We start from the raw sequence: 17,969 nt of genomic DNA, 5'->3' as shown, positions 1-17,969 counted from the left end.
AAGTTAGTCGTCATCCATGTATCAGTTATTCCAGTAATATCTGAATTAAATTTTAATTGTAGAGAATTGAGTAGTGGTATTTTAGTTTTAAGTTCCTGACAATTCCAGTTCATGATCACAAGGGGCTGATTAATTAAGATAGGTTTATTCTGATATCTGTTGAGGCAGAGTGCATTCCATCAGCTATCCCTGGTAAGGAGAAAGGGAGAAAAGTTTCTATCTGAATTAGTTTCCTCAAACTGAATGTTAGTCTATCGTGACCTATTATTAACATATTGTTATGTAATTTTACTTGATGGTTTTGTTTTCTAATGTCAGGGAAGATTGGGAGTAGTAGTTTACATCTAATTCTAGATTCCTTTGTTAGATCAGGGAAGATTTGCATATCTGTCCATTCATTCAGAGAGTTTTGTTTCATTTTTATGAAATTTATAAAAATGTTATCACGGATTTGATTGTTTTGTAGAGTTAATTTTATCACTGGTTAGTTGATTTAGTCAGTTGAGTAATCTCCAGAATATCTTCATATGATACATTTTGTATATTCAATACTGAAGTAATAAAGTTGTATATTTCTAGTTTTGAGATATTTCTTGAGGCTGGATAGTTATAAAGAATTATATTATTACGATGAAATTCTTTAGGACATCCATTTTGTATTGCATAATTTCTTTTTCTGATCTTAAGGTCTCAATTTGCTGTTTTAGTTATTAATTTGTCCTTGCATATCTCTTTATATTGCTCTTTGGTTTCTCAAACACTTTTGCATATAAGGTCCAAATCTTCCTTAATAGATGTCATTTGGGTTGAAAGTTTTTCATTAGAAGAAAAAGTTAATTCAGAAATTTTGTTTCATAGAACTGTTGTTGGGATGTCCGGCAAACTATTTGGATTGTTTAAAGAAGTAGAATAAGAAGTATTTGACTCATCTAGAGGTCTTTGGGAGCTGTGGAAAGTTATATCTTAGAACAAATCAATAGTGGCCGAAGATGATTCTTGCGAAACTTTATCACCAAGCAAATTATAATCCATTATAAGTTTAAAAGTGGACGGAGAAGATAAATCTTTTCTACTACCCTGTTTGGCATGATTTAGCAGTGGTCTCCTTCTTTTAATCGAGGAACGTTGCATTTTATTAATTAATATGTACTATTTCTTCAAAGAATGTTAGATTAAATTTGAAACAAAACTTTGTTTAGTGAAATTAGTTGAACGAAAATAACCAACACTTCAGTTCTTGCAGGTATACAAAGTGCACAACAAAAGTCACCAGTAGCCTCGACTACCAGACATGTCCCCTCTATATAATAATTATTGTATTTGTACACTTATTTTGAGCGCCATATGATAATTTCATAAATATGCTTTACTCCGAAAACAACCGTTAATTGTTGAAAAAAAAAAACTAATTTGCAATTACTATTTTTATATGTATCTCTTTTTCATTGATATTTGTCTTTTTTCACCATTAGAGGGTTACTAAATTTTCAGACGTTTTTAGATTGGCTACTACCATATATTCTCGATTATAAGGCGCCACTTTGTTGTATTTTTCAAGATTGCTAATTGCTATACTTTTAGACCTACTGATAAAATGTTCAAATTGATGTGAAAAGAAAATTTGTACAAATAAATGTTCTGTTGAAATGCCATTATGCTTCTACTTGTACAAAATGTAATAAAATGTATTAATGTAATACCTATAGAGTAGTGCCATTTAGTGCACTGTCTATAATCTTAGGTTTTTTGGCATAGGGAGTTGCGACCGCTTGAGGAGTGGACTAAAACTTTTAGATGGTTGCAAAAATTTGAAAAAACCTAAGATTTATGTATATGAAATAAATATAGTATATAAAGAAATGTATTACATATTTGTTGATGATAATTTATTAATGTTTGGTGTGTTGAAATTGTATAAAAAAATGGACATAAGCTAAAATTTATATTCAGAAGATTAGTTGCATCATATATTCTAAGGGAGAGCCATAAAAACGTCATTGCTAAATGGGGTCTAAAAAGAAAATAAAACAAAGAACACAAAAAATAGAACAAATTTCAGTATTATTAACAATTTTTTAAAATGTAGAATAAACAAACATCCATGCACATGCTCCATATCATTTAGTATTACAGAAAGTCATCATATAAGCCTATCACTGAAAAATACACCTTTTATATGAGATAAACAACAAAAATATCAACGTCATAAATTTCCCATGTCAGTCATTTTTCTCCCAAGTCCTGCCAAAAACAATAGATTGAGAATTTACTGTAATTGGAGAATTTTCGGATTTCTTTTGAAAAATTGATTTGTGAATTTTCTGATTATTTTGCATTCTTAAGCTTGACGTTTGTTAATTAATGAATGTACTATGCTTATACTGTAAATCATTAATTTTTCTAAACTAAAATAAATTTTAGAAAATATTCAAAGAATTGGAATCTGTAGTTTTCAGCAGAATTAAGAGAAATTTTGGTATTGTCCTGCTACTAATTAACTGATTTTTTATAAGGAAAAATATTTATTTTTAATTAAATTTTTTAATTATATTTAATATAGATTTATGTAAATATATATACTTAGTGTTGTTTAATATTACAGATTCTTCACCAAGTGATAAAAGAAGTGATCAGGAAACTAAATCTCACAACAATAACAACAGTAATGACACTAGATGGAATGATACCCAACAAAAATCTTTCTACAGTCAGCATTCTTCAAGAAGTAGTACATCTAGATGGAATGAAATGCTTCACCATCAGAATAGAAATTTTGAGAGATCAGCTCCACTTAAAACTTATAGTCGAAGTAATTGGTCAAGTCATTTTAGAAATAGGCAAGCAAAATATTTTGTTTATACATGAAAAATTTTATAATTATGTAATGTTTTAATAATTTACTCTTATACATAATTATGTACATGTAATTTAATTTCTTATATAAGAATGATTTTTATACACTTCGTATTGTGGTAATGTAATCGTGTGGCATTTTTCTTGATTTTTGGCTGTATCTGTGTGATTCTATTTTGCTGCAGTTTGGCAAGAAGAGTATTGTAGTGTTTAAATTTGGAATTACTAATCTTATAATCTGTTACAATTCACATCATAAAGTTTTCAGGTTTGATGCAAATTTGATTTAAAAATGATTATCTATTTTGTGAAACCGTGTCCTTTTTCGTATTGTGACTTGTTAAACACTAACTTTATAGTGTATTTTGAAGACACATGGCAAATTTTCATCAGTTATCTTTATTTAGTTGATAAAGATAACCAATGAAAATTTGCCATGTGTCTTCAAAACACACTCCAAAGTTAGTGTTTAACAAGTAAAAATGATTATATTAAGGCAAAAAATCTTTGTGTGCACACCCCACATAAGCATCACATGAAGAAATTTAGAAACTCACATCATGTATTCTAGAAATCATTTTGAGCAAAAAATTCATATACACTGTGTCAGTTCTCTTTTGCTTTTGAGACATTGACAGAAATAATGAAAAGAAATTCTGATATACAAACACAATACAGGTTGTTTGCTTGTCTACAATAAACTCTTAGACAAGCAAACAGCAAAGTTACTGTGGAAACCCTACTTTGTGATTTGAATTTGCTGGAATTATCATTAGATAGTCAAAAATATCAAAATAATAAATCTATCAATTATGCCTTAATGTTTTACACAAACACCATAATTAATAATAATAAAATAAATAATAAAATCACATTTTGGCCATTATATAGCCATTTAGTGAATATAACCATTAAATCATATTTAAAAACTACTACTATCTACTACTAATAATAATAATAATAATATTTATTAGTTTTTAAAATTGTCTATTAGATGTCATGCAGAAAATGATTTGAGGTATAATTCAACATATCGTCAGAAACAACTATCTAAACATTTGCAAAATGGAGACAAGCAAGCTCAGACCAACTCTGTTTCTTACAGTATTAATAAAGGAGGTGATTACAGGAATGAGCCAAGAATTAAATCAGATCAGCAACAAGTTAGTATAACTGTAAGGCCATGTTAATTTGATATTTACATTTTAAAAGTAGTAATCTGAATTAAACATAATTTTAAAAAAATTTTTTCAGAGATTATCAAGAGAAGATTCATATGCAAGTAATCATCAAAAAGAAAATACTGGTGTTGAAATAAGTAGATCACCTTTAAAATCTATTTCTAGGTAAATTTCTACCTCAAGTTAAATATTCCAAAGATATTTCTTTACATTAGTTTAGATTAAATTCTAAATCATAAACTTATTTGTCTAATTTGATACAGTAAGAGCTAGATATTACTGACATCACGTTATTGATGACTGATGTTGGTCTGGTCAAAAATATTATAATTAGCCAAAATTATAAGAAACCTTACTTGCTGTAATTGACTCGTGCTATGGACACTATTTTTCAGGCCCTCAGATCACTGTTCTTCCATTTTTATGGATTTTTAGTCACTTTATTTTATTGCAGTCTTTGTTTCATTTTGTCATAGTCATTATTTTATTTACTTTACTTGCAAAAAAATAAATATAAAAATATTATAAAATTCATTTTTTAATTATTTTTTTTTAATGCAGATTTCACATTGTCTAATTATTGTTTTATTTTTGGATCAACTAGTTTGGTTCACTTTTGGTTTTGTTTTCTTTGAATGATGACTTGTATAAAGTAAAGCCACAAATCTCACAAAAAATGAACAGCTTTAGGTTTATATTTTAGATTTACTGATAGATAAATATTGTTTTTACAAGTTTAAGGAAAATCTGGCTTATATACTTTACAAGTGAAATTTTGTCCACCATGTAATTGACCTTTTTCCAAATATCAATATGAAGTAATGAACAAGTTATTACTATATACATTAAAATTCCCTTTTATTCACAATAACAGATCTGGTGAAATGAGGTAAAAAATACATTGATTTGGCATCTGGACCTGGAGAAACCTTTACAAACTGCAGATATTTTCTCCAGATCCATTAGTGAGATTAGTTCAAATGTGATTCTACTGTATAGTAATGCCCTTTTCAATACAACAGATGAGTCTGTAATAATGAGTAATCAGAATAAAGCCTGTTATAACAAACCAGTTTTTTTGGTCCAGTGGTAGTCTGTTATGTTAAGCTTTTACTACATTTAAACATTAGAACAAAGCTCTTAAGATTACTTTCAACAAAATTATTATAATATTTTCATTTATTCTTTGCCAGATATTCACTGAAATGATGAAATAATTTACTTTAGGAAAGTAATAATTTTATTGTTATTCATGAATGAAACTTTATTTTTCAAGAGGATTTTGTGATATGTTATGAAAAAAAAAATTTTATAAATTAAACTTTATCTCAAAAGGTTAATTTATAAAATACATGTTTACAAATGACATATATGTACAGTACTACATATGCATGTACTGTACTGTACATAGTCCTCAACTTTTGAATGTAATAGATTGCTAAGATGTTTATTGAACTTGACCAATAAGGTTTCATATTAATGGTGTGTTGTACCAGAACTAAAAAAAATTTATAAAATTTCTTATTAAAATCAGAAAGTTTTACTTCTTACAGTTAATGTTCTAATGCATAAAAGATTATTTAAAATATTAAATTCTAGATTAAACAAAACAGACAATAACAGAATTTTTGTTATTAGTGAAATCAACTTGTGGCATAATTTTGATTTCTCTAACAATAACTGTCGTAAAACATCATTACGATTTGACTGTTGTGGCTGTTGGTGTGAATTTTTTGCTCTCTTGTGATTTGACTCATTTTTGTCTTTTTCTTGGAAAATGACAGAATTTTCATCTCAACAGCAAAAAAGTTTTTATTTTATATCTCAAGATGATCTCCACAAAATATACGAAAACAAATTGGAAACGAAGAGAATGTTTCAGGTGAGTCAACGGAATAGCTGATCTTGTCTTATATAAGTGCTGAAAAGGTGATTAATGTTCAAGAAGGATTTTGACTGTTGTTGAAATTACAAGCGTCTTTAAATAGTAAATTGCAAATTATTTTAGACCATTTAGATAGAATGCAAGCATGGATTGAAAATATAGACACTGCTTTGGTAGATCTTGAATCCAGGCTTGCTGTCCTTGAAACTGATAGAGAAAAAGGTTATGTTAAAAGTGATAAATCAATTATGGAAATTGATGCAATACATAATAATTTGCATGAAAAGTTAATGAGGTTAGAAGATAAAGAAAGGAGAAATAATAATGTAATCTCAAGTATAGAGGAAAAAAAATAAAATGGATGATAGCTTATTTAAGGTTCAAACTTTTTAACAATAACTTAAAGGTTACAGTAAACATTAAGTGTGCTTCTAGAATTGGAAAATTTAAATCAAGTGGAAAAGGATAAATTATTTGTGAATTGATCAGTTTTGAAGATAAATTTAAAGTATATAAAAATGTTAGTAGTTTAAATATATTTATTAACGATGACTACTCGTTGAATACAAGAGCTATCAAAAACAAATTAAGGCTATATGGTAAAGAAATGCATTCAAAAGGAATTAGGAATGTTAAATTACAATATAACAGATTAATCATAGAGGATAAGACATTCATTTGTGTGTAATTATAAAGGTGAAATTATTCAGACAGATGGAGAACAATTTTTTTAGCAATATAGTTTACAATGATAAATAGTAAGATGATGATAAGGATAAGGATGGCGAATATAAAGTTCTGTACTTGGATAATAATGATAATATGAAACTTCTATTTTATAATATCACAGGTTTAAATAATAATTATTGCTTTCCTAACTTCTGGAATCTGATAAGCAGAATGGATGTGTTCTGTCTGGAAGAAATGTGGCATACCTCTCTCACAATTGATTCAATGTTTTCTAATGATTATAAAATTTATCATCAACTAGCATATAGCTGTGAGGGTCCTGGAAGACCCAGTGGCAGATTAATTATTGGTCTTAAAGTAGATTCAATCTGTGAAGTTAAACTGATATATCAATCACAATTTGTGCTGATTTTACAGCTTGATACTGAAGACTTAACCATATCCATCTAATAGTGTCATATATTCTGCCTAACAATAATTATGATGATGATTTCAAAAATATTTTGTTGCTTTTAGAAAATTACTTGCAACACGGAACTAACTTGATTTTATGTGCAGATTTTAATGCTAGAATGGGACACCCTGATTGTCATTTTTTTTATTGATGATCAACGAATTGCCTTGAGAGTTTTGAAGGATTTCACTGTTAATAATAGAAGGAAAACTTCTCTATCGTTTTTGTGAAAATAAGTCTTGTGTTTAAATGGTCTACTGCCAGGAGATAAAGATGATGACTTTACTTACCATGCAACTAAGCGAGACAGTGTAATTGATTTCATCATAGTGTCACAAGAAATATATTCTCATATTGTAAATGATCTGTGTGTTTTATCAGACGTAGGCTCTGATCATTCACCTGTTTTTCTTTCAATGATCCATTTTTTATGACATCAGGAGTTCCTAATAGACAATATGCTGATAAACATGCAGTATGGAAGGATGAATTTAAATCTTTATTTGCTGTTAAATTGGATAAAGTTTTGTTAGATGAATATGGAGTAACCTCACATCCAACAATCTAGTGGAAAGTATAGCTAAGGTGGTAATCTCTAGATTTAATTTGATGTTAAATCTAACTTTTAAATGGCATACAACAAATGCATGGTATGATAATGAGTGTTACTCCATGAGAAAAAATCTAAGGAAAATTGTTTAACTCTCTTGAATGTGGGTAGTCTGTTCACAGATTGGTCCCCAGTTGTCAAGGCAAGTTCAGGGTCACTGAATATCAGTCTACTAATATTTAAAAAATTTGTATAAAATCAAATTTTTATAATAGAAGTATAGAAAAAATAATGCTAATATGCAAGTATGAATAGTTTTTGAAAAAATATTATATTTTTAATTGTCACTGGAGAACTTTTAGACTGTTTTGCATGTTTTTGCTGAGGCATAGCCTCTAAAGAAAGGTGGTCTCTGCTGTGGAAGACTATTGTTCCTGGTGATTGGACATGGCAAAATTGAAGACACTTTTTTACTCTCTTTATGTATTTTTTATTAATGAGTAGTTTTCGTATATAGTAGAGCATCGATTATCCGAATGTTGATCAACTGAAATGTCAATTAACCAAAAGCTTTCCAGTCGGCAAATTTAAATTTTTGCTAGTGCTGTGGTGCTGCAATCTTAGCTATGTCTTGGACTACTCCAATATTATTTTTGTTGGTGTGCGTGTTTTAGCTGGCAGCACTGGCGTGACCATGAGAGGGTTTTTAAGGACGTGCCAGGATTTGAACGAATTTCAGCATGGGGTGGGTTAATATATTTTTTCGCACATAATTGGTTATCCGAAAAATCAATTTTCCGAACAACCCCAGTCCCCAGTTGATTTAGATAATCGATGCTCTACTGTATTTATCATCATCTTGTATTTTGTATTATTATTTTTATTTTTTTAATTGCTTTTTCTTGCTTATGTTAATGACTTGTAAATTTACTGCAATTTGATCAAACATAATATCATTTAAACTTTTATTTTCTGTTTGGCTTTATGTTATCTAGATGAAAAATTATGTTTTCTGCATCTTTATGTATATTATGTTCATATACTTATATATCTTTGTGAATTATAACACGTTATATGAAACAATTCTCCGACCTTTAAAGTTGTGTACATGAATGTTTGATTATATATACTGACGTGAAATTCGCTGAATATTAAATTTTCATACTAGAGATAGGACTACCAATACTTCTAAGTATATTATTATTTAATTTTTTTTAACTTTTATTAGAGTGTCAGAGGTGATATATTGGATTTGTTTTATTTTGTGATAAAGCTGATATATTGGCTTTTTACAGCAGTTTTTTGAATGTAATTAATTTAATTTTAAGTCTAATTAGTGTACAGGGTGGGCAGAAAGGATGGACATTTTTGAAATGGCTAGAACTCACCACCAAATGGAGTAACAGATGTGTGGTAGGTAGTGTGAAAGTAGTAAGGTCTTAGCATTTTCTTTTCAGTTGAAGGCATGGAGCTGTAGGTGAAAGAACACTGTGTATATGCATGTATGACTGTTTCCTCAGTCATACACTCAGTTGTACACATCTGATAGGAATAAGTTTCCATATGCTTGTGTACAATGGAAATGTATTCTATCAGACAGGTTTCAACAGGATGGGGCAATGACCCATACAGCTAGAGTATCAATTGACATTATTCATCATCTCTTCCCTGGTTGCCTCATTTCCAGGTTCGGTGGCATTCATTGGCCTCCTATCCATGTGCAATTATTTCTTGTGGGGACATCTGAAGGCATGTGTATACGAGCATAAGCTCGTTCTTTGCAAGAACTGGAGAATGCTATTTGTGTGGAAGTCACCAAAAGCAATCTTCAGAAATGCATCACTGATAACAGAGACCACATGGGTGGTGTTGTTTTCCACACTTGATTCTGTAAAATGCTATTTCAATACAAACTCACATCTTCCAACAAATATCTTTTGTAGTAACAATTACAGATGTTGTGATCTTTTAAAAAACGTCTCCTTTCTGCCTCACCCTGTACTATCTGATAGTATACTATTTATTCCATTTTATATGCAAGTATTAGTATATTACATTTATTGTAAATTATTTGAATTTTAATTTATTGTTTTTAACTGTTTGTTTTTCAAACTATCGACAGTGCTGCCACTCTTCATACATTATTACATTTACGTAAATTCTTTCATATACATTAGATTCATTATAATATATAATTAATTTATTTAATCAATGGTAGATATTAATAATATATAAATTACAGATTTTTAGCAAGATTATAATTTTAGTTGTATAATATTCATTTATATATTTTAGTTATTATGTTTTTATTTTAGAGTATTATTAAATTGGAATTTTTCTTTGTCCTTTTAAATGGGAGATTTAAACATTTGGGGTCAGATTAGTTCATTTAAAAAATCAAAAATGATAAATTTTTTAAAAAATAGTTATTTTTGATTTGGCTTCTATGTAAAAATAAAAACAGAAGAAAACAATCACAAGTACTGCTTATGTCTATGATGTACAGTTCTCAATAAAAATAAAATTGAAAACAGTGGCAGGATATTGTGACGATGAGGCTTTTAGAACAGGTTTTTAACTGGTGTGAAACCACGCTGGTGAATGGGTAGAGGTTAAATTTCCAAAAATGCTAACTCAGTTTCTCACACCTTCATTGAATAATTGTTTTTTCAGTATGTTTGGGCAGATAAACCTGCCTTGGTTACCTGAAAGTACTAGAGAAACTATTATTCAGTGTGAGCAAATATCTGTTATTCTTTTAAGAAATTTGAGTTATTTTTTAAAATTCTGTTTTATTCATTTTTAGTTTAAATATTTTAAAATGTTTTATTATCCAGTAATCATTGTTCAAGTGTTGGCACACCAAAACGTCCACTGCTAAATTTTTCTGTGGCTTCAAAACGGTTAAAACGATCAACATCACCATTCAAAGATGAAGAAATTGATTTACCATCACCAGAAATCTGTGATAAATCACCAAAATTACAAGGGTAAGTAATTCTAGTTTTCATATATAATTCTCATTTTTAGTAAAGAATTTAAAAACTATGATGTAATTTTATTTTGAGACATTTTTAGCAAAATATAATTATTGAAATTTTTTTTAAATATAGATTTGAGAATTTAGGTAATTCATGTTACATGAATTCAGTTCTTCAAGCATTATTCTCTCTCAACTGTTTTACTGAAAGTATGTTGAGGTTAAATGAATTGATAGGAGATAAATTGTCAGAAACAAGTCTATTTAGGTAATTATTTAAATTTGTTAGTTTTTAATCATTTATTTTTAAATATTGGATATTATTAAATGAATTTAATAATTCATTTCTGGAATCTTCTGGAAGTTTATATTAAATATTATAGAATTTATTATTTTTTTTTATTTTTTCATAAAAATTGCATACTGAAATCATTTGATCAACTATCACTTTTAATTACTTTTAATTGGGTTATTTGATCAGCAGTGAAAATTATCAAATGTGTTAAAACTTTTTGTTAGAAAGTTACATTCAAATGAAGTGTATTTAAGATTCGAACATAAGATTAGGCAAAAAAACATCATGAATCTAAAGGGATTTTGATAAATATTATAACATATAGGTCCTCTAGGTTGGTTGTTGTGCATAGGGCTAACAACCCCACCATATAAAAAACAGAATGGTTATGAAACAGTTACAAGAAAACAACTGGACAGCCTTTAAATGGAATCAACAATAGAACTGGAAAAATGGACTGAACACAGGAACCTGGAATGTAAGAAGCCTTTATAGAGCAGGAGTGCTTGAGGTAATAGGTGAACTACAGAGATATAAGATGGATATCACAGCCACCCAAGAAACACTGTGGTTGGGGGACAACATAATCACCTCGGAGAACATGATGATCCTTTATGGAGGAAATACTAGACATGAACTAGCTACTGGTTTCATCTTAGTTAAGCATATATGGGACTTGATCTTGGCATTTGAATGCATTTCTGTGAGGATTTCCAAGCTCAGAATGAGAGGCTGATGGTTCAATATCACACTGGTCAATGCGCACACTCCCAAAGAAGTCAGCGACGGAGGAAACAAAGATGAATTCTTTGGGGAGCTAGAGAACACAATGATGAGGGTTCCAATGCATGACATAGTGATGCTTCTTGAGGACCTTAATGCTAAAACAGGCAAAGAGCAGTGCTTCCAACCCATCATAGGAAAGAGAGCTTGCATGAGACAACCAATGATAGTGGAGAGTGACTTATCAACTTAGCCAGCATTAGAGATCTGATAATCCATAGTACTAATTTCCCTAGAAAAGACATTCACAAACGAACATTGGTATTCCCAGATGGCAAAACTAGGAACCAAATAGATCATATACTCATTAACCAAAGATATCATAATAGTTTAAGAAACATATATAGTCTCAGACAAGCAGAAGCAGGAACAGATCACTTCCTGTTGAGAAACAGCATAAAAGTGAAACTCCAGGTAATGACGAAGGACAAGCAAAAGCATCATTTTTCATACGATGTACATAAACTCAAAGCTAATGACACCAGGCAACAATATGAGGAAGAAATAGGAAAGGCTATCTAGAATTGAATATGATGAGAGATGGAAATGGACCAAGCCTGGAAAGCAGTGCACACATCCATCTTAGAAATAGTCATAAAAACCTTATATAGAGAATACAGACCAAGGAAACCATGGTTTAACAGCATATGTGAAGTGGTAAATCAAGAAAAGAAAGCAAGAATGAATTGGCTGGACAACTGAAAAGATCTACACATCAAAAACCAATATGATGAGGCATTCAAAACATTCTAAGAAGATTATTAGACAGCAGAAAAGGAAAATTCTCATAGATTTGATTGAGGAGCAGAGAATAATCATAAGAAGCAGAAAGTGAGAGATTTCTTCAGAAACATTAAGACACTATACAACACACATCAACCAAAACTCTTGGTCATCAAGGATGCATATGGGAGGCTGTTAGCCAATGAACAGGAAGTTTCCAAAAGATGGAAATATTCTTTCCAGGATCTCCTGAAGTGTCCAGCCACATTCCTCTCGAAACACACTGTCCAACCAGAAGTTAAAGAACTTACTCAGATTGAAGTTCAGGTCATAATACAAAGTCTCCATAATCATAAAACTGCATGGACTGACAATATCAAACCCGAGTTCATCAAATATAGTGGGCAGCAGCTTGTAAAGACAATCCATAATCTGATTCTGCTGATCTGGAGACAGGAAAGAATGCCAATGGAAAAGAAGGAAGCAGGCATAATCCCCATCCACAAGAAAGGAAATAAAATGGAATGTAAAAACTACAGGGGGATCTCCCAACTCCAGGTGACATACAAGATCCTGTCATCTTTAGTTATGAGGAGATCAACTCCATACATGGAGGGAATCATGGGCGAATATCAAAACTAGTTTTCGAAAAAATAGCCACACTGATCAAATCTTCACATTAAGACATGTTCTTGAGAAGAACTGGGAATACAATGTTGACACACACCTGTTCATTGATTTTCAAAATGCATATGACAGCATTCACAGGCAATCAGTGTGGAAGGTCATGAAGGAGTTTGAGATACCAGACAAACTCTCCAGAATTGTGGAAATTTGCCTGAATGAAGTGTGGTATACAGTAAAAACCAGGGTCACAAGGTCAGACAGCTTCCAGAGTAAAACAAGACTGAAACAGGGAGACACCCTGTTTCCTCTTTTCTTTAACATCATTCTAGAAAAAGTTGTCAGAATGGCCCAGGAGATAGACAATAAAAGGGAAAATGGCTCAAGACAAAGCTGTCACTACTAGCATATGCGGATGACATTGTCATAATTGGAGCATCTCAAAGGGAGGCGACGAGATTAACATCAAAATTAGCAACAGCTGCCAAGAGCATGGGTCTGATCATCAATGAAGAGAAGACTAAATACATGGTTATTTCTAAAAGGGGAGAATCCCACAATGGAACATCTAGCTGTAGACAATGACATTCAGCACTTTGGAATCCTTCAAGTACTTAGGGACTGATATAAACAGAAACAATGGCATCAAGGAGATAGGGAGTCACTTTCTAAAGAAAAACAAAATCTACTTCAGGCTCACAAACATACTAAAAAGCAGACTCCTTAGTAAAAGGACAAAGGTAACTGTATATGAGTTGCTGATTAGACCTGTGATTATGTATGGATGTGAAACATGGCCAATGACAAACCAGGAGGAACTACATCTATAGAGATTCAAAAACAAAATACTAAGGAAAATCTTTGGACCTGTAGAAGATTATGATGAAAATGGTATCATGGTCAATGGAGAACCAATATGGAGAACCAGGAACTGCAGACAACCTATGGCAAACCCATGATCACACAGGTGATTAAGGCCAGAAGAATACAGTGGCTAGGCCATGTCTTAAGGCTTCCTATAATGGCAACTGCTTCACTATGAAGAGAAAGGGAACAGGCTAAGAGGCCGTCCCAGAAAAAAGTGGATAGATGGGAGTCACTGAAGATCTTCAAGACCTCTGAATCGAAGATTGGCAGACGCAGGCTATAGACCAAATAAGATGGAGAAGGATTGTGACTGCGGCTAAGAGCCTCCAGGGCCCATAATGCCAGACAAAGAAGTAGTAGTTAGAACTTGTTGCTGGAAAAGTGTGTATGGTGTTCATTTTATTACAAGTTATCTCTTCCAGTTTTAATTTTGGACTTTAGCATATGTTAAAAACATTTATGAATATATTTATGTTTTAAAGCACTTGACAATTTTCACAGCCAATGATGATGATATAAAAGAACAAAAACATTACTGAAGAAAAACTTAATTTAATTTGATTTTCGTACATATCAGCAAGAAAAACATATATTGTAACATATAAATCTGAGTATATGTATATATAATTTTTGTAGTTTAAACGTTTTTAAAAAGTTTTAATTGTTCAAAAGTTTTTTATCATTTTATATTTTTTTTCTTTTAACACATTCAGTGCCAAAGATGCTTTGAAATATTCTGCACTGCTTCACTCAATATGCCAAGGATGCTCATGTGTGTCCTCAAAGTCTGTTTATAGTATTGCTCAGGAAAATTTTATCTTTTGTAAGAAAGAGAGCTTGTTTTTATCATATATTTTATACTTCAAAAACTGTATTTCATTCATTGATTTTGTATTAGTATTCTGTATTTGGGGTGCTTACAGGCATCCATGTGTCAAGCCCTATTTTTTGGGAAGAAAAAATATAATTGCAAAAATTCCTTTTTGACACCTAAAATACATATTGCTTAACAACAGTCCCAAACTATTGATAGGGAAATTGTGTTGTTTTTTTAAAATGCTGGCAGTGAATGTGTTAAAATGCTCTGAGAATGAATAAACATCTTATTTAATTAATAGATTTATTTTTATATTATTTAATATAGGTGTATTACGTCGCTATTATTAGCGAAAATGAAAGGTGATTATAGTCAATCACAAAGTTTATTGGAACACATTAAAGATGCTGTCTGTGTTGTTGCTCCTAATTTTAAAGGCAATTATCAGCATGTAAGTTAATTTTTTTTTAAATTCAGTTGAGTGGATGCATTATCTTGATAGTTGTTTTTCTGACTTTTAAAATGTTATTTTAATATTTCAAAGTTCAAAGTTAGTTTAACTTTTCATTAATATAGATTTTTTAAATATTAAATATAGCTTTAATATCTTTCTAGAATTTTCATATTTGCACTGTTCAGTTTATAAAATGTTTCAAGTTTTTTGTTTTCTGGTCCAGTGGGTCATTAAGAGTGCTATTTAATCATGCCTGTCAATACATTTAGCAAGGTCCACAATTGGGCTGAGTGGTGAAGCATTGATCCAATGTATCCAGGACAAAGAATTCCTAGAATTACTTGTCCATATTTAATCTCAGATCCCTTAGAGCAGCAAGTTAACTTTTACTGACTTTGCCATGTCGCTATCTGCTTCAACTTTTTGATATTTCAACAACTTTAATAATTAACCTATTGATTTATGAATATATAAACTTAATGAATAATCTAAAAGTATTATTAATAGTTTTCTTCATAATGTTTTTAATTTTTTATTGACATCAATAGATGTGTTATTTTCTTATTTAATTTTTAACTTATACTTATACTTATACAGTAGAGCATCAATTAACCGAAAGCTTTCCAGTCAGCAAATTTAAATTTCCACTAGTGCTGTGGCGCTGCAATCTTTGGCTATGTCTTGGGCTACTCCAATATTATTTTTGTTGGTATGCGTGTTTTAGCTGGCAGCACTGGCATGACCATGAGTGGGTTTTTAAGGACGTGCCAGGATTTGAATGAATTTCAACATGGGATAGGTTAATATATTTTTTCGCATATAATTGGTTAGCCGAAAAAATCGATTTTAGCCGAAAAATCGCAGTCCCCAATTGATTCAGATAATCGATACTCTACTGTATTTAATTTTCAGTTTTCTGATCCAATATTGTGATCTATTGTTCTAGAGAAACTATTTAATTACTGTACAACTTTTTTTTTAATCTCAAAAGTGTTTATTTTGTTTGAATTGTGCTTCTTAATGCTTTTAAACAATCAAGAATAAATAAATTTAGAATGTAACATAACATGATCAGCTTCTTACATCTGACATACTGCACTAATGATGAAACTTTAGAATAGTTCTGTAATTAAGTTTGTTCATTATATTTAATGATTTAAATTTTTACAGGATGCACATGAATTTCTTGGACAAGTATTAGATCAAATGAAAGAAGAAGTCTACTCAATATGTGAAGAATTAAACATTGTGAATCCAGTGGAAGAAAACTTTGACTTTAAATTATTAAATTCTTATCTTTGTCAAGGGTAAGTGCATGATAGTAATTTTTAAAAAACTAAATTAATTAAAATACTTTTGCATTCCAAACATTATTTGTAAGACATACTTAATGAAAGTTTGGCATTTTTCTTTATATATACATTTCTAATAATTTAAATTAAAAGAAATTTTAAGATGTAAGACTTCTTTTTATACATATAATTAATTTTTATGGTAAAATATGTCTATTTTTTTGTTTAATGATTTTTATAAATCTTATTGAATTTTAGGTGTTTTGAAATGGTTACAAAGAAAGAGCCAACCAATATGCTTTCATTAGATGTGCCTAAATTGCAGTAAGTTTACTTTGCTTAAAGTTTTTTAAATTGTTAGTTATGCAATTGACATAAATTTCTTCTACAGAAATGCAGATGTCAATGGTAGCCTACAAGATTCATTAGATATATATTTTTTGCCTCGGAATATGGAATTCAAATGTGAAAAGTGCCAGCACATGAATTCACGCTGTGTAGAAACATTTGCAACTTTACCAAGGTGAGATACAGGTTTATTCTATCTCAAAGCAGTGTTTGTGTAAAACTGTTGGTAAGCTGAAATGACATATAGTGTGAACTTTCCCCATATAAATTACAAGTAATTTATATGGGAAAAAAGTGTTTTCAGCAGTGCCATACTAGGAAGTGCAATGGGTGTGCATAAGCACAGGGCTCAGGACAAGAGGGACTGTAAAATAGGATATATAATACCAATCATTGGTATTATATTTTCAAATTTAAACTGTTAAATTTGTTACTGTTCACTGTTTCACTAAATTTTAAATGTGTGGACACACAAATTTCACTGTTGTGGGACATATTCTCTAACCTTTTTGGTTTAAGTTTAAAAAATAACTGACTATTTCTATTGTATTTTATAACAAAAACAAAATATGCACAGGCTCATGAAAAACTATTCATGGCATTGGTTCCCAGACCCAAAATTAATCTGCCAAAAAACACAAAATCTAAAATAACTAACATACAGTAAAAATATTAATGATATTGTAAATATAAAGCCTGTATAAAGTAAAAAGATATTTGCAGTGTAATTTCATTTATCAGAATTGGGAAGATAGTGAGCGACTTGAAAGCTGAGAGGTGATGATATTAGTGATGATGGTTAAACTGAGTTGTTGGAGACTGGAATGTTGGGGAAAGGAAGAGTCCTATCTATCAACATTGATTGCCATCTGAATCTATCAGATTGGGTTGGTCATCGCCATCTACACCTTCTATGTCTACCTGCCTTTGTAGTTAGTTAGGAAGAGAGAGGTTTGTTATCTGCGGATGATGTGGACTTGAAATACAACAGTATGCTTCATGCACTTTTTATCATATGGTTCTTTGAAGACACTTAAAGCATTTGGCAAACCTGATCTAAACTTACATGTTCTTTTGAAATTAAAGTCATACTTTTCTGCAATCATTACAGCACTGTTAAATGTAAAAATGCATTTGTATTTAATTCTTCAATGTCATCAATTCATTCCATTT

The 17,969-nt window shown here is 30.4% G+C and overlaps 1 protein-coding gene across 1 annotated transcript in view; it reads left to right on the top strand.

The window, feature by feature from the left end:
- Positions 1 to 17,969, top strand: part of LOC136985638 (ubiquitin carboxyl-terminal hydrolase 37-like) — a 74,991-nt gene that overhangs the window by 23,632 nt on the left and 33,390 nt on the right. Inside the window, exons 4-12 of the mRNA XM_067282959.1 lie at positions 2,603 to 2,837; positions 3,848 to 4,028; positions 4,108 to 4,199; positions 10,451 to 10,603; positions 10,727 to 10,861; positions 15,030 to 15,153; positions 16,327 to 16,463; positions 16,707 to 16,772; positions 16,840 to 16,971. Of these exons, the coding sequence (XP_067139060.1) occupies positions 2,603 to 2,837; positions 3,848 to 4,028; positions 4,108 to 4,199; positions 10,451 to 10,603; positions 10,727 to 10,861; positions 15,030 to 15,153; positions 16,327 to 16,463; positions 16,707 to 16,772; positions 16,840 to 16,971 (1,255 nt within the window). The remainder of the gene's footprint in view (positions 1 to 2,602; positions 2,838 to 3,847; positions 4,029 to 4,107; positions 4,200 to 10,450; positions 10,604 to 10,726; positions 10,862 to 15,029; positions 15,154 to 16,326; positions 16,464 to 16,706; positions 16,773 to 16,839; positions 16,972 to 17,969) is intronic.

This window comes from Centruroides vittatus, unplaced genomic scaffold (assembly GCF_030686945.1).
Source record: "Centruroides vittatus isolate TY-2023 unplaced genomic scaffold, ASM3068694v2 contig_975, whole genome shotgun sequence".
NCBI lineage: Eukaryota > Metazoa > Arthropoda > Arachnida > Scorpiones > Buthidae > Centruroides > Centruroides vittatus.
The sequence above is the reverse complement of the archived record's forward strand: the minus strand, read 5'-3'. Positions and strand labels throughout refer to the sequence as shown.